This window comes from Cajanus cajan, chromosome 11 (genome assembly GCF_000230855.2).
Source record: "Cajanus cajan strain Asha chromosome 11, NIPB_CcT2T_4, whole genome shotgun sequence".
NCBI lineage: Eukaryota > Viridiplantae > Streptophyta > Magnoliopsida > Fabales > Fabaceae > Cajanus > Cajanus cajan.
This window is the reverse complement of record NC_138527.1, coordinates 3,205,097-3,230,495: the sequence shown is the minus strand read 5'-3', so window position 1 is coordinate 3,230,495 and position 25,399 is coordinate 3,205,097. Positions and strand designations below refer to the sequence as shown.

Below are 25,399 nucleotides of genomic sequence, written 5' to 3'. Positions count from 1 at the left end.
ATTCTTTTTGGTATTTTGGTAAACACTTAGAGTGCAAAACTTGATTCTAATGCAATATTAATAAATTGTTGGGGTTTGACTTCACTAAACCTTCCTCTCATGGTTATCACTAAGCTCACAATAGTTATTATTCAGAATTTATCAATCACTCTCAAAAGTAATCAACCCTAATCTCTTACAAGTTGGCATATAAGTTGCTAACTTAAACTATCAATCTCTTGCATAGTTTAACCGAGAAACCAACTTTAAAAACCAGAGCTTAAGAAAGACCAATGGCATTTACTCTCTCTATCAATAAGCACCATTAGCTGCTCTATTTCAAGTCAAAGGTTTAAAATCATTTATCAATCTTTTAAAAACCTCAAGTTCAAGTTAAGGGTGATCAAGCCATAACAAGCATTATGCACAAAAATAGAGCAATAAAACTGAATAACAACTAACATTGATCACTTAGAGTTTACACATGAGAATGGGTTTAGTTAGACCAAACCCCAACAAGGGTGAAGTTAGCTACACATAAACATGTAGAACTTTACAAATGATGAAGAAAGGAAAGAAGCTTGATCTTGAAGGTTCTAGAGCTCTCCAGCTGCCACACAAACTCCAAGAATGATTCTCCTTACTTCTCTCCTTGAAAATCCCACTTTTAGGTCATAAAAACTTTTGTCTTATGTGAATAATGACATGTCAGCACAATCCACGCTAAGCGTGAGATGCCACGCTAAGCTTGAGGATGGGTCTGGAGTGAAATGAGGTTTTGGGACTCCTACACTCAGGCCCAATTCCACGCCAGTTTGAGGGTTAAATTTTTGGTTAAGTCCCCAAGCTAAGCCTCAGATCCACACTTAGCCTGGGGACTTAACCAAAAATTCCTTCAACTTCGAATTCACCACTTTGTGCTTGACTTCCTTCCTTCTTTCCTAGCTTTCTCCTAAACTACAAAACAACAACCAAATACTTGTGAGTTACTTAAAAACATGATTCAAAGACAAAATGTGATCACCTAACAATTTACATATGTTTTGAGTTAAAAACAAAGTCTAAAGTAAGAAAAATTGATACAAGTGCTTCAAATTAGGCCAACAACTTAATGAAATCATAGCACTTATTATCGGACCAATTACACAAATATATAAGCCAAACAAGATGCAAACTAGCCCATTATCATTGAGTAAGTCCCTAACAAAACACATCCTAAACATATAGGAAATAGTAACTCCGCTTATCAAGGATAATATCTTCACACAATCACCAATTTTTTTTTTGAATACCATACAATATTATCTCCACAAACCATATTTCTAGAATCTTGGATCACATTATCAAGAACAATATATCTCTTCGTCAATAAGAATATCTCCAAAATAAAACATGCAACATTACCTCGAAGCCTAAAGATAAGATCAATCACTTATATATGGGATACTAGATATCATTCTATCCCAATCTCATTCTTAACCTAAACTCCCCTCTAACTTGAGAGTCAAAGTGTCTTTGCAAGTGTCTCCCACTATTAGAGCACCTGCAAATTTCGGTAAGAACATTTGGCACCCATCTAGGACTGAAGCGAAACAATCCTCCAACAACAAACATGGCCTCATGCCAAAATCGAATTATGGAAAACAACTCAGCAAGGACCTCCATGGCAATAAGTGAACCTGGCCTAGTCTTTGACTACTACAACTCTGCCCACAACGTCGAACAATGTCGAATTGCCACTAAACAACCGTAAGAAGGAAGACAACTACCGCTAGTGGCACTGCCATTCCCAAAACTCTTTTTGAGAGGTAAACAATCCACCACTACATAATGAGAATGCTGGCAAAAATTTTGTTGATTGCTTCACCAATGATGGCCTCATCACATCTTCATGCAAGAGACATCTTAAAATTGTCAACAATGTCGCTACCGCGCATGACAAGTCATCAAGAATACTATCCCCATCAATTTCATTAACAATGATTTTCTAGAAATGGATCCAAATCACGATAATCCCATGGTCATCTCAATCGAAATCTCTAATTGGGAAGTGTCAAAAACCTTGGTAGGTTAAGGTAGCTTGCCCGATATCTTGTATTGGAATGCTTTCCTCCTGCCAGATGCAACTATCCCAAAACAATACCAAGTCACACAATAGACCCCTACTAGGATTCACCAACCGAGAAGTTGACACAATAGGGTATTTAGAACTCTTGACCAAGTTGTAAAGTGGAAAACATGCCAATCTCTAAACATCAAATACCTATTAATAGACATAACCACAACACATGACGTCATAATTAGACGAACCACCCCCAATGCTATCGTATCTACAAATCACTTAACAATGAAATTCCCAATGGTTGATGGCAGTATAATTACAGTCCAAGTCGACCAACATCTTGTTGCAAGATAATGCTATGTTGAAAGCCTAAAAGTTACCCCCAAAAAACTGGTCGTCTACGCTTTTATTGGACGAACAACAACATCGAATGTCACACCACCAATTGTGACATCCTTACTACCCCAACACATATATTGTAATAATTTAAATAGACTAAGGAAATAAAATTTTTAAACGTTGGTAAAAGGGTTCACATAAAAACCTTCATAAATATTCTTCAATATCCAAGATAATTGAAAATAAAAAAATAGAAAATGAAACATAAGAGTTTACAAATTGTTTTTACAACTCCAAATCCACATAAAAATCCATGTCCTAGAATTCCTCTGCCTCGATGTCACAACATCATAGCATAACCACAATTCAACCGTTGGCATTCTAGATGCCAATCATAGCTGGATTTTCCTCACCTAAAACATCTATAATTGCACGGTGAGAAAAGAAAACATCTATATGTAAAGCACACAAGGAAAACCCACCACATAATCTCATCATAGCTATATCAATCATGCATCATATTCACATCATAACTCGCAATCACACCAATTCATCACAAATTTTGCAATTATCATTATCATTTTCACATCCATAATTCACACAAATCTTACAATTAACACTATGACAAAGCCACACCACAATTGACATAAGTGATATGGGTTAATTGCCTCACTCATCCCACACCATGCCAGGGGCACGCCCTCCATGTAGCATCACTTACCCAAGGGCCGTCTCATCCTTGGTCATTAGTGTGAGGAACCACAATCACATAACAATTCACACAAAACTTACAATTAACCTTATGCCAAGGCCACGCCACATCTGACATAAGTGATACGTGTTAATTACCTCACTCATCTCACACCATGCCAGGGGCACGCCCTCCTTGTAGCATCACTTACCAAGGGCCGTCTCATCCCTGGTCATTAGTGTAAGGAACCACAATCATATCACATCAACATCTCATTTCATTTCAACATACTCACATCATGTTATCAATTCAATATTAAAACAGTAGATATAATATATATATTTGTACGAAGGCAACACACCACGTTCCAAGTCTAGATCATCAATTTTACCAAATAATGTAATAATAATATTAATAAATTAATATAAAACCAGATTGAATCATCAATTTAATAGAATCTTAACTCAAATAATAAAACCCTTAATTTTTCCAAAAACCTAACTCACAGACACTTTCCTACAATTTCGTTCTCTCTCCCAGATCATCATTCCTACAAATTAAATATATTTCTAATCCTCAACATATACAGAATCTAATGGGATAATCAATTCCTCAAAAAGAAATAATTTCTCAAACAGAAATAATCCAATTTTTCCAAAACCTAACTTACAGGCACTTTTCTATAATTTCGTTCTGTCTCCCAAATCATCATTCTTACAAATTAAATATATATTTCTAATCCTCAATACATGTAAAATCTAATGGGATCATCAATTCCTCAAACATAAATAATTATAAAATTACTCATAATCTTAAGAGACTCTTCCTCTACCCAATTCCCTCATGTAACTCTGCATACAAATAATCTCCTTTTCCCTCGTACCTCGATAAGTAGTAGCTGAAACTAAAACAAAGATCTCCTTAGTCTCCTCCTCTGAGTGGTCTCCTCCTCTGAGTGCCCCTCGGTCTTCAGAGAGTGTAGAAGGAAAAGAAGAGAAAGTAGAAAAAAGAAGTCAGAATTGGAAGATGTGTTTTTTGGAAGTGCTAGAGCGCTTTATTTATAGGCATCTGGAGTGGCCCGAATGACCTGTTTCAAATCTGGAATGGCCCGTCCTGGATTCTTCGTCATGCGTAAAATTTCACATCCAAAACGGCCCATTCTCAAACCAGAATGACCCGTTCTTGGGTTGCATTTAACCCACAACGACCATATTTGGAACGGCCCGTTCTTAAACCAGAACGGCCCGTTCCCAACTAGGGTTACAAGCCTTTATTTTTTTTAATTTGGAACGCCTCGTTCCAATGTGGGAACGCCCCGTTCCCAACTAAGATTTGTAGGCACTTTTAGTATTTTGGAACGGCCCGTTCTGAGATACTAAATAACCCTCGTTTTAGTAGTTTGGAACGACCCATTCTAATTTGGGAACGACCCGTTCTGGGCTACTAAATCACCCCTATTGGGCTTTGGGCCCTCGTACAATCTGTGAAAATCTGGCTGTTACAATTCTCCTCTCCTTTTAGAAATTTCATCCCCAAAATTCACCTGAAAACAGAAATAGGTAGACTCCTCGCATCTTGCTTTCTAATTCCCATGCAACCTCACTACCTTACTAATGTACAACTCTAACAATCTCACCAAAGAATGTCTATTATCAATGAGGGTAAGGCAAGTAAACTTGTTGAGTCTATCCACTATAACCCAAAAAGAACCAAATTTCGTAATCATCTTAGGCAAGCCTACAACCAAGGTTTATCTACACACCATCTTACTTCTCAAAATGGGACGTCTAAAGGCTGCAAAAGTCCTAAAGACTTCTAGCACACTAAACACGAGTACACAAATTCCTCTATTCCTCTTTTCACCTTAGGCCACTACGCTTCTGCTGCATTACTCTGATACATCTTAGTAGCTCCTAAATGAATTCTAAGAGTACTCTTATGTCCTTCATCTAAGATCATATTCCTTAATTCGGGATTACTAAACACCTACGTTTTGTTCTTGCACCTCAAAACAACATCGATTCCTATTCAGAAAAGGTTATCTATACTCTTACCAATCTTCTTCACTTGGTTCACTAAGAAAGGCTCTAACTCCTGGGCTTCTCTAATCTCATCCATTAAATCACTAGTCACTTTCGACATACCCAATCCAATACTCTAAAGGGTGAGCTCACACATCACGCTTAAATATCTAAATTCTTCTATCAGATCCAACCTTTAAATCATCAAAGATGATAGATGAATGGTCATCCTAATCAAGGTATTTGCTGTAACGACCCGCCTAGCCGTTGCAAAACAAACAACACCACACATAATAGAGTATGCATATAAAAAGAAAATATATATACATAGGTCTAGCCTGGGGCTCAACAAGTCAATATACAAAAACACATCAACCTAGCTACACCAAGTAGCCCATAGCAACAAAATTAGCTCCAGCTGCCAACTGTAGTCCTGCTACTGCACTCCAACCTATCCCTGCTCTGCTCCTATACATAGTATGATCATTGCAGTCCAACACACATGAAAACAGGTAAGGGTAAGCTAGTGAAAAGAATCAGCATATAAATGATTATAAACAGCTTCAACTTAACAACACATCATTAATTTCAACAAAGTTAATATACAACACATAACAACATACATCTACATCTCAGCTTCACAACACACTACACACATACAGCTCACATCATTCAGCAAAATCAACATCTAACAGCTTATGCGTCGTCACGCATTTCAACTCGGAGATCTCCTACAGCAAAGGTGAGCAGTCTAAGTTGTTAGGTCCTACCAAACCGACAACAAATAACCTTTTTGGTTTGCTATGTAAACAACAATTTAGATATCAATCCACAACTTCATGATTTCTCAGACTTTTCCACTTAAACAAGGAAGTATGGTACTATGTCAGGATAGAACAGCTGGGTTTCAGGCCTACCACGACATTATCTAGCTTAACTAAGCCACCTATGAAATTAGCCTACCGACTATCCTCTAAATACCACAACCTTCCGATACTCAGTTAGGAACTAAGTTCCCTACTTCGTACTTTACTCGATTGGCTGCTTGTAGTCGGTATAGCTCAACCTGGCCCCTATACCGTGGTCGCTTTGTACACGTGTGCTTCGACCTTTCCCACACACGGGACCAACTAAGTACTTAGAGGAGAATAACACAATGACCACTCCAAGGGACAGCTTCCCAAGATGGGTTTTCAACAAATTGGGCTCTAAGAACACCACAACTTTCTCAATCCACACAATGGGATAAGCAACTTCGAAAAACATCTCCTCTAGTCTTAGTGATCAACAGCTCAGCCTTACGGCGTACACAACTCATATTCAACAACACAACTCAACTACTTTAAACAACATATTTAACACTTAGCACAACTCAGCTTAACAACATTAACAAATACAACACAACTCAGCATAACAACATTCATCTGCATAAGCATCATACAGCGCAACTTAACTTTACATCATACAACATAAACATCATACAACATAACTTAACTTTACATCATATAGCATTAACAACATTAATCAGCATAGTTATAAAAAAACACATTCGCACCTGGCGTAATAGGATTTGCGCCCGGCCTGGACCAACCAGAGAGCTCCAAAGCTCTTACGGGCCCGGCGTAATTCCAATTGTGCCTGGCACAATAAAAGACAGAGACTCCTAGGAGTCTCACAAGCCTAGCGTACCAAGCCCACGCTCGGCGCAAGCAAGGCAGAGGTCTCATGCCCGACGCAATTCCAATTGCTCCCGACGCCACCCCTGGCAAAGACCCCCAGGGAGTCTCAACACTCGGCGAGATCTAATCACACCCGGTGCCACACCAGTAACCCAACTTCTTGAGTCTCTGTCTGATATCACGCCCAGCACGATTCTTTCACGCCCGGCGTGAGCCATCCAGGGACTTCCATTCCCAAGCTCGCCCGGCGCAACCAACCCTGCGCCTGGCGTGCTTGATCAATGGAACTCTCTAATGGTTACACGCCCGACGCCAAGAACTACGCCCAACGCAATTACAAACAACAACCCTCAAACTTCAAAAATTTCACCCAAAACCTGAAAATTCAAACAACTCAAACACATGCAATCCATCAAATGAACCACATTTTCAGCATACAACTCAAAAATCAACTCATTTTCAACATGCAACCATCAAACACCTAAAAATCCCCATTTTCTAAAAACCCCGAAAACGCAATCTCGTCAAATTCGACCATCATTTTTCAAAAATCAAACAAAATGTGAGTTTCTAAACTCACTTCCAAACAATCAGCACGAATCTAGCTTCCCTTACCTCGAAGAAGAAGAATCCGAGCTCCAGGGAAGCGAAAAGGAAGAAGAAGAGGAAAAATCCACGACTTTGCGTTTGAAAGAAATAGAGAAGGGTTGATGAACCACCTTGGTGCTCACTGCTTCAGCCTTAGAGAAAGGAAATCAAAATCAGATTGAGAGGCTTGAGAGAATAAGGGAAATGAGGGGAAAAGAGAAATGACAAAAGAGAGTGAGAGAGAGAGGCTGCAGGTCTCACATCTGCCACAATATTAGTTTTACTTCTATGATCCTCTCCAAAGATCAAACACCTAAGCATAAGTTCACTAGGTATACATACCAGATTTCTAATTTCACCATTCCATCTACACCCAAGTCAAACTCTTATCCATCACCTTATCCTATAGCCTCACGTTTTACCACCAAAAATGAATAATCTAAATGTGCTTTTCCAATTTCCTTTGACAATCCATTAGTTACTCGAGTCATACCTAGTTTCACACTACTAGGAGTAATCTCACAAGTCAAACTTAAATCCTTACGCTACTATAGAATGTATTATCTATATCGGTTCTACAAGGTAATCTACATCGGTTCTAAAGCCGATATATAATAGGGCGATGTAGATTTGTGCTAAAATCTACATCGGTTTTACTAACAACCGATGTAGATTACATTTTTTTTAAAAAAACTTCATTTATTTTTTAGATTCTTTCTGATTACCTATAATAAACATATATATATATATATATATATATATATATATATATATATATATAAATCTCAAACAGAAATTATATTAAAGAAATAGACATGTAACATGTTAGCATCCACACTATCTTATCAACATGCATGCCTCTTGACACACTAAATATAACTAAATATGGAACAAGATTATAAAATTTATAAAATACCCAATAACAACTATATTTCTCTCAACCCTTATATACCTGTTTCTGAAGATTAAGCCAAGTTAGTATTTCTCTTCTTAATTCAAGATGCTCAGCACAAACAGCTTTTGTAGGAACCCTTGGTTTCAAATTGACCTGGGAACACAGTAGAACCAATTAAAAAGGAAGTGGATCAGAGAGTCAATATTGTTCTTGCGTGATTGTGCAACACACATTTCCATACATATGCTCAAATATGACATATAACAAACATTTCTGCTCGGATAAAATATGTATATATTGTTGGAGAATTTAAGCTTCAGCAAGCCAAAAACAAAGCTGATTTTACCCTTAAATAAGCTCAAGTTTACTTTTATGTTAACATTAATATAATTAATACTTTTATTTTTAATATATATTTTTTATTCATAGCTTCTTATTTTGTTCTTTACACAATAGAAAACCCGTTCAAGTTTAAGCAAAATGATGAGAGCTCAATTTTCTGTCACCCGACTTGCAATTCTTGTGCAGTTTATTGCTTTCAACTTATCCAATATATTGTTTTCAAATTTTGCATTATTGCATATTATGACCAATGCTCTATATTTAAAGTTTGAAATAATTTGTATTATTTGTCCAGAATTACCCTCTAAATTATTGGGATCTCATTTTCTAATTCCTTTCTACCTAATTAATTAATGCATTTCCACTTTTAACCATTCTCTTATTCTATAAAATGCCAAAGTGAATGAAAGAGGCAGCTCTGACTAGTGATCTTCCCCTATCTTTGTGAGAGTCCAAGAAATTAATTTACTGCAATTATTATTCATAGACTAGAAAAAATAGATGAGTAATTAAGAACATTTTCTGTTAATTTTTTTTAAATGCAGTAAATAATTTAGAAGGGGTCCTATGAAAAGGACCAAAGAAAACGTCAAAAACAGTTCTTACAAATTCACCAAAAAAAAGGTTCTTATAAAAAATAAACAATATTTTCCATTTTTTAATCCTTAACAAGTGTTCACTAGTTAACATTTGCCTATATATTGTTAAAAACACAGATAAGTGAATACTAGTAACTGTACCAGGGACAAAAAAAAATGAAACATCTAAACTGAATTAAAAGTTCAAGGGAGTAAAGACAAACACCAAGATCTTGCAAAGTTTTCTCAACCCGTTTGATAGTTCTAAGTCCGGCAGAAGCATTCGCAGCTTGCACCATTTGCTCAAGTGCATATGTTCAAAAAAATAGTTCAAAATTTTGATATGACATCAACGTAACAATGATTTGAATTCTGACCCTACTCATTTTGACATTACCCAATTCAAAAGCTTTAAAATAAATATCGAATGTTTTACCATAATCATTCTACAAAAACCACTATCTCCATCACAAACAGCATTACTTATCCATCTAGGAGGGAATAATTTTTTCTAAACCTCCTACATTAATGCATACATAAGCTCAAGCAAGACCAGGCTCCAAATAAATATTGTCACAGCAAACCAAAAGGTATCCTCACAAAAGACACCCCTCAGCAAAAGTAAATGATAAATTAGGCCAACACTCAATTGCCAAAATCAAATAAAGCTGGGATTATTATGATTCTGATAATCTATCTCTGATCAAGTTTATAGAATCTCGCTGTTGGCATCGATCCATACCAAAATAAATGTACTCCACACTAAACTTGGGGTTCAAGGATTTAAAATGGAAGCCTAGGAACAGAGATATGTAAAATAGAGATAATTGCTTTATTGGATAGAGAGAACAAATATAATTATAACCTCCCTAAACAGAGCAATTGTGCCATAGAGAACAGCATACATGTATTTTATTTTTGCTTTTCTTTCTTGTTTCTCCTAGCATAAATCCTCCAAGTCCTAAGGCCCATTTGCTTGGCAGTTGTCTCAACATTAATTGTTCTCTATCAACCAATCAATATCTTTAGACAAACTAAATTAATGACTGAAGGAAAAACCTCTTGGATGTAACAGTATAATTTGTTGAGAATAGACCACACAGGAATAACATGATATCCTTTTCTTCCCAAGAAAAAAAAACAAAAACGGCTTTCAACAATATGATTTTTATAATCTCCAACATGCTAACAAACAATTTAGCACTTATAATTGTGCATACACAAAAATATATTTTAATACTACTCTTGCAATAGAAGTCAGTCGAGACTCAACAATCACAACTTGATACAGTGAATAAAATTCAGTATGGGTAGCATAAAAAAAAATGCAACATGATAGCTTGAGCAAACCATTCAAAAAATTGCATAAAATTGTACAGTTAGACATGATACCCACAAGATCTGTCAAATACTTGTCATACTCCTCATCTGTGTATTTGATTACGTCAACAGATTGCACCACAGCCAGTAAACTAACATTAAATCATACAAAAAGACGATGATGCCCAAAACTAAATTCAGAAATAAAGCAATGCAAGACATGCATGAAGACAGAGTAAACTCACATTTACCTTATTATACTTAGCAAAAGAGTAGTCCCCTGTAGGAGGAACACCGTTGACAACTCGTACCTGAATTAGGAGAGACAAATAACAATTACTCGTGTGTTCATAATCACAGATTATATTCAAAATTATACCGAGATAGTTACTTACCCAATGATAGAGGTGAAGATTATCTTTACGAGCAGAACTAGTGAAAGGAAGCCACTGCCAAGTGACCTGAAGAAGAAGAGAAAAATGTGAAATTATTCAATAGTTAAACCACCAAAGTAATTAAGTACTGCCAAAACAAAAAAAAAAGAAAAAGAAAAGCAAACCTTTTCGAGAGGAGGAGGCTTTTTCTTCAATTGAGAAGCTTCAATTGCAGGCATAAGAGGTGCGAGTCCACCAGCGGCAGAGGCAGTGCAGGGGAAGGTATGGGAGGGAGGAGAGTGTGGGGGCCGATGTAGGAGGCGAGTTCGCTCTTGGCGTGGTTGAGTTCGGTCTGAAGCTGCTTGAGGCGGTGCTGGAGGATGGAAATGAGGCCAACGCGGCCGTACACAGGGTCCCGGAGACGCGCCTCCGCCTCGTAGGCGAGGGACTTGACGGCGTTCTCGTGCTGCGCCGCGTTAAGCTTGTTAAGGAGATTCAAGTTTGTAGAGGAGAACAGATTTGGGAGAATGGCATAGGCTCTGCTTGTGTGCGATTTTTTCGAGCTATACTACATCGGTCCTTAAAGAAATTGACGTAGAACAACACATATTTACATTGTTTTTGCTTCGAACCGATGTAAATATGCTAACATTTTACATTTATTTACAAAATTGTCACTGCATTTTATTTTTACGTCATTTTTAAGCCAACCGATGTAGAAATGGTGATGTAGAACAGTACTTTTGTAATAGTGTTAGACCGAGCCAAAAGGTCCATCTCTTTAATCTTAAGGGAAGTTAACTGTAGAGGCTTCCTACTCAAAGCATCGACCATCCATTGGCTTTACCAAGATAACAACTAAGATTAAAATCCTAGTCTATAAAAATTTCAACTCTTTTGTCTCATATTCAACTCCTTCGGGTCAAACAATATTTAAGGCTCTTACGATTACTAATTACCTCAAGCTTAGAATCATATAGGTAGTGTCTCCAAATCTTAGTGTAAATATCACAATCGCTCACTCAATGTCATGGGTAAGGTAATTCCTCTCATGAATTTTCAATTTCAAGAAACATAAGCTACTACCTTTCCTTCTTGCATCAACACTCCCAATCCCATCTTAGAAGCATCACTATATACCACAAAAGTCTTACTATAATCCGGTAGTATTAACACTAGTCAATCTTTCCTTATGAGTTTGGAACATACTCTCACATTTTCCATCTTTCACAAGGCAACTCCTTCCTAGTCAATCTAGTCAAAGGTAATGCTATCTTAAAATTTACTCAATAAATCTCCTATAATAATAAGCTAATCCAAGAAAACTCATAATCTCACTAACTGACTTTGGTATCTCTCACTTAAGCATGACCGCTACCTTAAGTAGATCTACGTTATACCTCTGCTAGAAATTATAGGGCCTAGAAAACTCACCTCATACAATCAAAAATCACACTTAGATAAATTAGCGTAAAGCTGTCTTGGATATATTCTCACACTCAATTCCAATATGATGATATCACACCCTAAGGTCAATCTTACTAAACACATAAATACTCGTTAATTGATCCATAAGGTCATATATCCTCATATCAACATACATGCATATCAAATCATATTAGAATACCTACTTTAAACCTTCATATATACCATCCCTAAGCATGTACAAATCAATCACCATTTCCACCATATAACATGTACATGAACCAACCTTACCACATAGCATCATACCATCTTAAACAACCTCTCAATGACAACACCTCAGAACATCATATCCAAATCAGTTTCTATCCTTGCTATGCCTAACAACTCAAAAACATCATGACAACATATACCTCCCTTCAACAACTGTCAAATAAAATGACACACAAAGAGTTATACTCATCCAAATGATCCCAAACATGTCTCAAAAGAAAGCTAAGAGAATAAGCTATAACTCTTATGAAGACATAAGATTCTAAAAAGATCATCTTCTTAGCTAAAAATTCAAAAACCACAACAAATATATTCAGCGCTTACAACTAGACTTCTGATCACCAAAGCAGTTATAACTAGAGTTATAGACCTCCGTTTTACCTGATTCCAGTTCCATTAGAAAGATAACGTCCAAGGCTAAAACTTTTATGAAGACCACAAAATCTAATTCTATCAATACGGTACTCATACTGGCACAACAAAAATTCAGCGAAAAACATTCTCTACACCAAACAACAATAGTGTATCAACATCTAAGGCCACAAAAATATCACAATCCTTTCAAACTCACTCCTTTCCACCTCAAACTCATATTCAAGCTTTCCACTACAATCCTAAACCAAAACAACTCACATATTCCACACAAACGACTTAGAGCTGAAATAAAATCCTCATGCAACCTAACCCCTAACTAGGTTAGTATGCAAGCATCAAAACTTAAGGAAATCACCAACACTTTGACCTTTCATCAAGAACGCTCATAGCTCTAATGCTCAACACATAACCTCTTGGATTCACTCACTACAACTATAGCTTTTAGAAACTCCACCAATCGTAAACTCTTAATACACTTGACAAATTAATGTCTTACCCACATCCAAGGTTCTAATAGTTCTAGTTGGTTAGCACAAGGCTTCGTCCACTACTACTGACACATATGCTCACAACACGAGCGATAACACTCAACCATTACTTCTTATATAAGCAAGAAGTATCAAAACAAATAAGCAATCATGAATAGAATCAACTAAGCTATATCATGTCTTTTAGCCAAATTCTGAGAAAATAATATACAAGTAAGCACAACACTAACAACACAATGGAAACATCATCATCATCATCATTATCGTCATCATCAAGCAAAATATTGTTAGAGTACACAGCAGAATCATGATAAGTACATAACTCACGACCGATTGGATCGACCTGCTCTGATACCACTAAATGTGACACCCTTACTACCCCAACACATATATTGTAATAATTTAAATAGACTAAGGAAATAAAATTTTTAAACATTGGTAAAAGGGTTTACATAAAAACCTTCATAAATATTCTTCAATATCCAAGATAATTAAAAATAAAAAATAAAAAAATAGAAAATGAAACATAAGAGTTTACAAATTGTTTTTACAACTCCAAATCCATATAAAAATCCATGTCCTAGAATTCCTCTGCCCCAATGTCACAATATTAGAGCATACCCACAATTCAACCGTTGGCATTCTAGATGCCACTCATAGCCGAATCTTCCTCACCTAAAACATCCACAATTGCACGGTGAGAAAAGAAAACATCTATATGTAAAGCACACAAGGAAAACCCAACACATAATCTCATCATAACTCTATCAATCATCACTAGTGAAAAATTAGTATATTACGTCACCTCTTTAACGTCGAAAACACTAAAATCCGACGTAAAAAAGACGTGGTGACATTTTTGTAATTTTTGTGAACTTTTTTACGTCGGACCTGGTATGGTCTGACGTAAAATGTCAAATCTACGTCGGATGTATGTTGTGTCCGACGTAGATTTGACATTTTACGTCAGACCCTACCAGGTCCAACATAAAAAAAGGACGCGAATTTGAATAAGAGAGTGCGAGGCACTCCGCGCACATTCACTCTTCCTTACTTTTCATTTTTTTCTCTGTAAACCCTTTCCCTCTCCTTTGTTACTGAATCATTTTTTTTGTCTTTTGCAGAGTGGGGTGAACTCTTTGTTACTCATTCGCACACTGTTGCAGCTCATCAGGTATGAATCAAGGTTTCGTTAACACCTTTTTGCTTTGCATTGCTATTGTGGCTATTTGTTCTATTCGGTTTTTTGGTTGTTCTATTTGTATAGGTCGTTGGCCTTTTCTTTTGGGTTGTTCTACGAAGCAGAACGGCCAGTTCTCCTTGCAGAATGGGCCATTTTGAATGGAGAATGGGCCGTTCTGCTTGCATTCATTATTTTATTTTATTTATTTTTACTACTTTTTTACGTCGGACCTTGGTAATGTCCGACATAAATTTACGTCAGTTTTGCAGGGCCGACGTAGATTTACGTCTCCCGCATTAACGTCGGTATTTTTTCTGACGTAAAAAGCTCAAAATAACCGACGTAGAATACCTCTTTTGTACTAGTGCATGCATCATCTTCACATCATAACTCGCAATCACACCCATTCATCACAAATCTTACAATTATCATTATCATTTTCACATCCATAATTCACACAAATCTTACAATTAACACTATGCCAAGGCCACGCCACAACTGACATAAGTGATACAGGTTAATTGCCTCATCCCACACCATGCCAGGGGCACGCCCTCCCTGTAGCATCACTTACCCAGGGGCCATCTCATCCCTGGTCATTAGTGTGAGGAACCACAATCACATCACAATTCACACATATCTTACAATTAACCCTATGCCAAGGCCACACCACATCTGAAATAAGCGATACATGTTAATTGTCTCACTCATCCCACACCATGCCAGGGGCACGCCCTCCCTGTAGCATCACTTACCCAGGGGCCGTCTCATCCCTGGTCATTAGTGTAAGGAACCACAATTATATCACATCAACATCTCATTTCATGTCAACATACTCACATCATGTTATCAATTCAATATTAAAACAGTATATATAATGTATATATTTGTACGAAGGCAGCACACCACATTCCATGTCTAGATCATCAATTTTACCAAATAATGTAACAATAATATTAATAAATTAGTATAAAACCAGATTGAATCATCAATTTAGTAGAATCTTAACTCAAATAATAAAACCCTCAATTTCTCCAAAAACCTAACTCATAGGCACTTTTCTACAATTTCGTTCTCTCTCCCAGATCATCATTCCTACAAATTAAATATATATTCTAATACTCAACACATTTAGAATCTAATGGGATCATCAATTCCTCAAAAAGAAATAATTCCTCAAACAGAAATAATCCAAATTTTCCAAAACCTAACTTACAGACACTTTTCTATAATTTTGTTCTCTCTCCCAAATCATCATTCTTACAAATTAAATATATATTTCTAATCCTCAATACATGTAAAATCTAATGGGATCATCAATTCCTCAAACAAAAAATAATTATAAAATTACTCATAATCTTAAGGGACTCTTCCTCTACCCAATTCCCTCATGTAACTTTGCATACAAATAATCCCCTTTCCCCCGTACCTCGATAAGTAGTAGTTGAAACTAAAACAGAGATTTCCTTGGTCTCCTCCTCTGAGTGGTCTCCTCCTTTGAGTGGTCTCCTCCTCCGAGTTCCCCTCGATCTTTAGATAGTGTAGAAGGAAAAGAAGGGAAACTAGAAGAAAGAAGTCATAAATGAAAGGTTTTTTTTTGGCAATGCCAGAGTGCCCTATTTATAGGCATCAGGAGTGGCCGGAATGACCCGTTTCAAATCCAGAACGGCCTGTTCTGAACTCTTTGTCATGCATAAAATTTCACATCCAGAACGACTCATTCTCAAACCAGAATGACCTGTTCTAGGGTTGCATTTAACCCACAGCGACCATATTTGGAATAGCCCGTTCTTAAACCAGAATGGCCCATTCCCAACTAGGGTTACAAGCCTTTTTTTTAATTTGGAATACCCCGTTCCAATGTGGGAACGCCCTGTTCAAATGTGGGAACACCCCGTTCCCAACTAAGATTTGTAGGCACTTTTAGTATTTTGGAACGGGCCGTTCTAATCTGGGAATGGCCCGTTTTGAGATACTAAATCACCCTCGTTTTAGTAGTTTGGAAAGCCTGTTCCAATTTGGGAACGACCCATTCTGGGCTACTAAATCACCTCTATTGGGCTTTTTGCCCTCGTACAATTTGTGAAAATCAGGTTGTTACACCAATCATGGGCTCCAACCTCAATCCCAAATTTGAATACGAAGATAGTCATTTAACATTAACCGACGAGTTAGAAGACCTCCATATAGGTTCCAAACTCGATCAAGTAATGAAAGTTGGAAAACAACTACCCCTTGAGGTCCGCTCGAGCATTTCTTAAATCCTTCTTAATAACTCTGACATATTCGCCTGGAGCAGGTCTAATATACTAGGAATCGACCCCAACTTTGTATGGCACAAGCTCTCCATGTCCAAACAAGCAAAATCAATCGCCTAGAGGAGGCAAAAACTAGTCGATGAAAGATGCCTTGCCACCAAACATGAAGCATGTCATGGTCAAAACATCACGTCAAAAATGACACATGTGCATCAATTACACCAACTTGAGCAAAGCCTACCCAAAGGTCGCATACCCACTCCCTAACATTGATCGCCTTGTCGATGGCACCTCAAGTCATCAACTACTTAGTTTCTTAGACACTTCTTTCAGATACAATCAAATCAAGATGTACCGGTCAAAATCACATGGACGAATAAACATATTACTCCATAGTAATTATGATTATAGAAGGTTGAAATGAAATCGCCAAATTTTCACATTAATTGGGTGACAATGATGTATTGCTAGATGTCAATATTTGTCTTTAATATTTAATATGATATAATATATGATATTTAAATATTATTTTCAATCAAGTGAGAACCTTAATTTGGGGTCACAAGCATAAATACTAGGAGCAAGTCATTAAATTAAATTTGATTTGATTTTATTGCTAATTAAGAAAATATGATTCAATTAATTGACAAAAAAGCCTAGATCTTGTTAACTTTCTACATGTGATATGAGAGCATGGTTACATTGTGTATTGAACCCAGAGATTAAATAAATTGATTCCAATTGGAAATTTTTTCTTTTATAAAATTAATTATGAATTCTTTAATATAATTTCATTTTGAATATTCATTAAATAAATTAGGACATTTGTGTTCAAATGGTTGAGCATAGGTGAACTAAAGGGCAAGATTTTTAAGGACAAAACTCTAGTGAACGGAGGAAGGTTATGGTGGCCACTTGCAAATAATATTGCAAATAAGGATAATACTATTTATATAGGGGTAGGGTGTGATGTAAAACTTAAAGAGTTTGTTAGGAAACATTTGATCTTGTTAGGATATTTCATACATAAGGTCTTATCAGGTAATAAAAGTGTGACCTGGTTGGCGCTTATGTCAAATAAACACTAAGTTGAGTGATGCCTTGAGTTAAAGCTCAATGCTTATGTCAAACAAGCATTGAATTGGTAAGGATCCAAAAAGTGTTAGATACCCGTTGTGAAGGGATATTTTGATGGTAGGCCTTAACTTAGAATATTTTTCCATAACTATTGTCCCCATCCCCAAGATGGTATAAAGCTTTAGCTTTATGTCAACTCGAGTATGTCTTGTTGAATTTGACCATTAATTATAATTCAATGGTTAGCACAAGAAATGTTACATACAAAAAGTGTTTCTATAGGTACAAAATATATAAATAAATTTATTTGACATATAATTACATATAATTTTAGTGTTGATTTTAAATGAGATTTAACAACACATATTGTGTTACTATAACATATACTGATGGAAAACTTGTTGGAGAATCCGGATTGATGTGAATCCTCTTCAAGTTCCTCCCTAGATCTTTGGCTCCTTGATTCTTCTTAAGCTTCTCTAAGGTCTCCAATGGAGGAAGAGGCCTTAGAACCACCACGGTTTGGTGGGGAACTCTCTCAAGAGACGTCACTCCTTGGTGAAGAGATAAGTCTCTTCAATTCTCACCACACTCTTTTATGGAAGGGATAAGAGAATTGGATGAATATCAAAGAGGTTAAAGACTTTTGGAAGAGAGAATTTTCGTGCAAATTCTTATCTCACTCAAAAATATCATCCAAAAGTGTTTTACAATGAAGGAAAAATGAAAATATAGGAGTAGGAAGCTTGGAGAGCAAGCTAGCCTTAACCATGGTTCACTAGGAACCATGGTAAGGTCTAGCTAACCATCCATGGTCTAGAGGATTGGAGAGCAAGCTACTCACTTAGCTTGCTTGGTAAGAAAGCTAAGGAGAAGCTTGTGCTTCAAGCTTCTAAGCTTGAGTGTGAACAAGCAATGTGAACACAAATCAAGGTGGGCAGCTCATGGACTTTATTTTACTCCAACTGGTTTTGAAAAAATGTTGATTTGGTTTAGTTAGGTCCATCCAATGTGAATGAAACCTAGCTAAATCAAATCTATGAAAAATTAGGAGTAAAATGAGTCTAATATGTAAAATTTTGCCTAGGCCCAATTGCTAGTAACACTCTCTAGCCTGCTAGTTACACTCTATAGCTTGCTAATGTCACTCCCAATCCTACTACTAGAAAACTAAGAAAAGAGTGTATTTCTAGATTAGGTTAAATGGAGTCAAAGTGTCCAAGTAACCTACCCTAGAAACAATATACAATAGCTAATAAAAGGAAATAAAGTGCCTCACAAATACAAAGGCAAAAATACACCTATACAAGTATCTACTATATACAAGGTACAAGAAATCAAACTATACAATGTATGTACAATAGAGACTATGAGACTAAAAAGAGGAATCATACTCAATAATCATATTGAGCATAGGTCTAAGAAGCACCTCCTCTCTAGAAGCCTCCTCTAGCCTCCTAACCATGGACCTAGTTAAAGGCCCAATGGTCTTCAAGTGTGAGCGCCTTGGATCAACCTTCACCCTTCTTGGTCTTACCTCTTACAAAGGGATCCTTGGGGATTAGATTTCCATCATACCCTCCCCCTTCGAAAGGATTTGTCCTCAAATCTCGTGGTCTTTCCACAAGGATAGCATCACCTACAAAAATAAAAAACAAAGCATTAGTAATGATATATGCATATAATACATGTGCAAAGTGCACCCTATGAGGAATCCCTTCTATAGTCCTAACAAGGCTTCTTAGACTAGGAAGGATGGGTTCTCTAAGCATAAGAATAGGATCCTCACTATAGTGTAGTCTAAGTGTAAAACTAAATCCTAAAAATGTTAAAGTACTAAAACTATAAGAAACTAATGAAGTACTCCTACATACTAAGCTATCTTTCCTAAAGTACCCTATGTAGTAACCTAGGCTTCTACAAGAAAACAAAGTGAATATAATAAGGAAACTACCTAGACAACCCTTGATCATATTATATGTTAGATACATCATGGAAGAGGGTGTAAAGAGTTTAGAAAAGTCATAGAATCTAATTTGGTCTTGAAGGGAAGTAGTAAAATTAAGTTCAAAGAAGTTTGAACTTCCCTTAAGATCAAAAATAGAAAATAAGACACCATAAGATGTATCTAATAAAAAATATAAACCAAAGGTTGGGTGCTTTATTAGAATAACTAAAGAAAGAGAAGTCCTAAATAGACAATGGTTGTCTACTTTGGGCACCATCAAAGTAGTAGCATAAGAAGTAGAACTAGGTGAAGTCCACTCCTTCTTCACAAGACTAAGAACTTGAGATCCTTTATTTTCAAAAATGTTTAGGTTGTGGATCTTAAGCTCTAAGGTTGTGGCAGCAGTAGAAAAAGAGTTAAAATCTTTGTGAAGAAGAAAAGTCTTTTTGTAATCATTTTGAATTAAAAAGTGACTTTCCTTTTGCACAAGATTTTTGGAGGAGACACTATCCTCCTTACTCTTTTCCAAGAGTAGTGTCTTTTTAGTATTAATAAGGTGAAGAGGTTGTTCAACTAGAAGACATTTCTTGATAGAATGTTTTATTAAAAATTGACTTTTAGGAACAACTTCCTTGGAGGAGATACTACCCTCCAACTCTAGAACCTTCTTTTTCTCCTCTTTTCTTTTTTTCGATTTCATAAATACTTGATCCTCCAACACTTGTGAAGGTGAAAGAGGAGTCAATGTGTGTTTCTTGCCTAGGTGGACTAGGCGAATTTTGTTTGTAACACCATCATGAATGACCTTCCTATCATGTTGCCAAGGCCTTCCAAGTAAAATGTGGCTTGCATCCATTGGAATTATATCACATAAAATTTCATCTTTATATTTTCCAATGGAGAAAGGAACATTTACTTGGTCCTTAACTTCTATAGGTCCATCCTTATTAAGCCATTGAAGTTTATAAGATTTAGGATGGGCTATAGTAGTTAGGTTAAGCTTATCAACCAACCTTTGGCTTACAAAGTTATTACAAGATCCACTATCAACAATAAGAGAACAAGTTTTCTTAAAAATTTTGCATCTAGAATGAAAAAGGTTCTCTCTTTGTGATTGGTCATTGGGTTGGTTGGTAAGTAACCTTTGAGTAATGAATAGGTCACCTTCACATGGTGCTTCCTCACTAGAACTAAGACTAGCATCTTCTTCACTTGAGGATGATGAAGAAGATGAAGTGCTTTCCTCACTTAGGATCTCATTGCCCCTAATGATCATGGTCTTTTTTGTTGGGCATTGGGAAGCTATGTGTCCCCTCCCTAAGCACTTAAAGCACTTAATGGAACTAGTTCTAGGTTCATCGGAAGGTTTTTGTTTTTGTTTTTCTTTTTCTAGTGGTCTATCCTTTGAATAAGAGGAGTAACCCTCCTTCTTGAAGTCCTTTTTAGGGTAGGGGGTAGTTTCTTTCCTAAAGCTAGGCTTTCTTCTAAGTTGTTGCTCTACCCTCACACAAAGTTGAACTAGTTCATTAAGGTCTCTATAGGGTAATAGTTCAACCTTGTCCCTAATTTCTAGGTTAAGACCACTTTGGAACCTAGCAATGGTGGTTCTCTCTTCTTTCCTAATTCCAGCCCTTAGCATAAGCAACTCCATTTTTTGCCTATATTCCTCCACACTAAGGTTCCTTTGTTGGAGTCTTTGGAGCTTGTCCATTAACTCCCTCTCAAAATAAGGAGGAATGTGCCTTATCCTTAAGGCACTCCTAAGTTCATTCCAATATTTAATGGAGGGCTCTCTCATAATTTATTTTTCTCTCATTAGGGAAGTCCACCAATGCATGGCACTCCCTTGAAAACTAAGGGTGGCCATAGGAACTCTTTTCTCTTCACTCACATTGTGGCAAGTGAAGAGTTGTTCAACCTTCATCTCCTAATCCAAGTAATCATCAACATTGTCTTTTCCATGAAAGGGAGGAAGGTCAAACCTAGGTTTGTCGCCACCCGCCGAAACGGACCTTGGCATTCGCGACGATGGTCATGACTCTTATTAATGTTTTGAAAAGTGATGGATTGTTAGAACGACTTATTCTCAAACTGAGACCTTATCGAACTAACAATTTTATTAAATGATTCACTAATCCATGTTAATCCCAAACGGGACCCTCCATAGATTAGTGGTTTTCGCAAAAGGTAGGGTTCTTGGAGTCGCCACCAATATTTTACTCAAAACATTGGAAAAAGATTTAAGGCAATTGATTTTATAAATCAACCTTGGCCATTACAACCAGAGTTGGGTAAGGGAGTCGGTTACGTGCGGGGAAGGTGTTAGCACCCCACAGCGCCCCTTTCGGGTTCCCTATGACGGATTATTTCATAAATAACAGTGTAAAATTACTAAATTACCCCTATTTATTATAAACGATTACATATTAAATATCTACATGATGACGAATTTAAATATGCAACAATCAGAAAGCGGTAAAAGAAGGGATTTTTAGAGAAGAAACCTCTTGAAGCGTGCTTTTTATATATCAATGAAGTTTAGGAGGCTTTTTGGCGCTCCCTCCCTCTACAAGCTCGCTCGCTCCTTCCTAAAAAATAATTTTTACTATGGAAATCCAAAAGATTTCCCTTCGACTAAGTTCGAGACTCAAGCAAATGGCTCGTGACTCAAGAACTTCGTCGGATCGACTTCCAGAGAGATTTCTAGGGCAGAACACTGCTCAAAAACCCCAGAATACTCAAGGAGGGAGTCAAAACTGTGTGGAAAAGTGTGGAATGACGTCCAAATGACGTCCTATTTATAGGGATGAGGCGCAGTACGGCCCCTGGGTTCAATACGACCCGTATTGAGTTTTTGTACTTCAATACGGCCGTATTGAATTCAGTACGGCCGTATTGAAATACAGAAACTTCAATACGGCCGTATTGGTTTCAGTACGGCCGTATTGTAGTACAAAATGTGCAGTACGGCCGTACTGAACTCTAAGGAGGCCGTATTGAGCTCCAAACCTCCCACTTCCTTATTTTTAGGTACTCTAAGATCTCTAAACCTACAGATAGTCATCTTATGGTCTTCTGGGAGTCCTTCTGGCTGACTTTCCTTTGATCTTTGAGAGTCTTCGAGTCTTATTTCTGACCCGGACAATTTTAGGGGTCTATAGCTGCCCCCCCTTTACTTAGTCAAACGGCCTTTTGGTGTACCGTTTGATAAGTAAAGGAGTTGACCCAATTGTCCGGGGAATAAGCCATCCTTCCGACTTGTAGTGTCTTCAGGTGGGAAAATTGTTGAGTAGCCTCTCCAGGTTGAGTTTGCCCTCTCCAGGGTGAGTATTAGTCGTCGCCTCTCCAGGCTCATTGCATACCTCGGTGCTCTGGACATCTGGGTAGCTGAGTAACGCCTCTCCAGGCTTGTGCATACCTCGGTGCTCTGGACATCTGGGTAGCTGAGTATCGCCTCTCCAGGCTTGTGCATACCTCGGTGCTCTGGACATCTGGGTAGCTGAGTATCGCCTCTCCAGGCTTGTGCATACCTCGGTGCTCTGGACATTTAGGTAGCTGAGTATTGCCTCTCCAGGCTTGTGCATACCTCGGTGCTCTGGACATCTGTGTAGCTGAGTATCGCCTCTCCAGGCTTGTGCATACCTCGGTGCTCTGGACATCTGGGTAGCTGAGTATCGCCTCTCCAGGCTTGTGCATACCTCGGTGCTCTGGACATCTGGGTAGCTGAGTATTGCCTCTCCAGGCTTGTGCATACCTCGGTGCTCTGGACATCTGGGTAGCTGAGTATCGCCTCTCCAGGCTTGTGCATACCTCGGTGCTCTAGACATCTGGGTAGCTGAGTATCGCCTCTCCAGGCTTGTGCATACCTCGGTGCTCTGGACATCTGGGTAGCTGAGTATTGCCTCTCCAGGCTTGTGCATACCTCGGTGCTCTGGACATCTGGGTAGCTGAGTATCGCCTCTCCAGGCTTTGTGCATACCTCGGTGCTCTGGACACCTGGGTAGCTGAGTATCGCCTCTCCAGGCTTTTGTGATAGTTTTGTCTCCACAGTCCACGATGCTGCTTCGACGATTGTTTTTTGATTTTTGTGCCACTGAGGGCTGGATAACGCAGGGATCCATCTAGGGGATGTGCCGTTATTTCATAAGTTCTTGTGTCCCAACTTTCCATTGCGTAGTTGGTACCCACTGGGGAATTTCTGATTCCTTGGGGATGTAGACACAAAGATGCTCTTTCTGATGTGAGCGGTGCCTTATGATTTGGCTGACGTCCTTTCGACGTTGGTGGAGTATCCCGGTTATCCTTATTCGGGTGACTCTTTTTGATTTTCTGATTTTGTTGCCTCTGTGTAGGCTGTTATCCGCTGGGGGATTTTGTCATTGATTGTGATTAGCCTCTTCTGTTAGGCGGATCATCTTGACGCTTGATGTTTGGCTGAAAGCCGGATTCCACTTGGGGAATGTTTATTTGTCTTTTGTGATTTTTTTTTTTTTTTTTTTTGAAGGGGTGCCTCTGAGTAGGCGAATGGGGATTTAAAATTTTATATATCCCAGAGTATTATTTAGAAAGCCTCTTCAGGCTTAGCTTCACTCATCGCTTGAGTTGGAAAGCTATCCTCCACTGAGGAAGTATGAGTCCTTTCGACTTGGATATTCTGTTTGGATGATCAAGCCTTCCTTGGGGAATCTTGCTGATCTTGGTTTGATAGCTCTCACTGGAGAATTTGGCCCGTGAGTGGAAGATGAGATATCTCTGAGGAGTATTATTTCAGCAAGCCTCTCCAGGCTCAGTTATTCTGATGAGGGAGTATTATTTCGGCAAGCCTCTCCAGGCTCAATTATTCTGTTATGATGAGAGAGTATTATTTCGGCAAGCCTCTCCAGGCTCAGTTATTCTGTATGATGCGGGAGTATTATTTCGGCAAGCCTCTCCAGGCTCAGTTATTCTGAGAGAGTATTATTTCGGCAAGCCTCTCCAGGCTCAGTTATTCTGTACGAGTATTATTTCAGCAAGCCTCTCCAGGCTCAGTTATTTTGTACAATTTGTTGGGTTTTCTGTATTTTGCATTTTTTTGTTGATTTTTGGCTTTTTCTGTATTTTTGCCTTTTTTGTCGATTTTTCGGCTTTTTCTGTTGGAGGGATCTCAAACACACTCACAGATGAAGTATGCAGAGGAATGAAGATGTTGTGATGAATGAGAATGGGCCAATACGGGCCGTATTGAATTCAATACGCCCGTATTGGTGTGGACGTTATGGCCAATGCTGCCGTATTCATTTCGGTACGCCCGTATTGAGTTGAAAATTTGTTCATAACCCTGATTTTAGTACGGGTGTACTGAACATGATACGGGCGCATTGTTTTTTCTGAAGTTTATATTTTTTTGTTTTTTTGTTTTTTTTTGTTTGTTTTGTTTTGTTTTTTTTTTGTTTTTTTTTTGTTTTTTTGTTTGTTTTTTTTTTCAATAAACAGAGAATAAGTGATCTTCCAGTACACCTATCATCTGT

The 25,399-nt window shown here is 37.7% G+C and overlaps 1 protein-coding gene across 1 annotated transcript; it reads right to left on the bottom strand.

Moving 5' to 3' along the window:
* Positions 1-8,269: 8,269 nt before the first annotated feature.
* On the bottom strand, positions 8,270-11,706 carry LOC114916023 (SWR1-complex protein 4-like). Its single transcript, XM_083067231.1, has 5 exons — positions 11,700-11,706; positions 11,054-11,334; positions 10,710-10,955; positions 9,399-9,488; positions 8,270-8,407 (listed from the first exon to the last, which is right to left on the bottom strand). Exons 1-5 carry the CDS (start codon positions 11,704-11,706, stop codon positions 8,297-8,299), a joined length of 735 nt encoding a protein of 244 aa, XP_082923357.1. The 3' UTR covers positions 8,270-8,296.
* Positions 11,707-25,399: the final 13,693 nt, after the last annotated feature.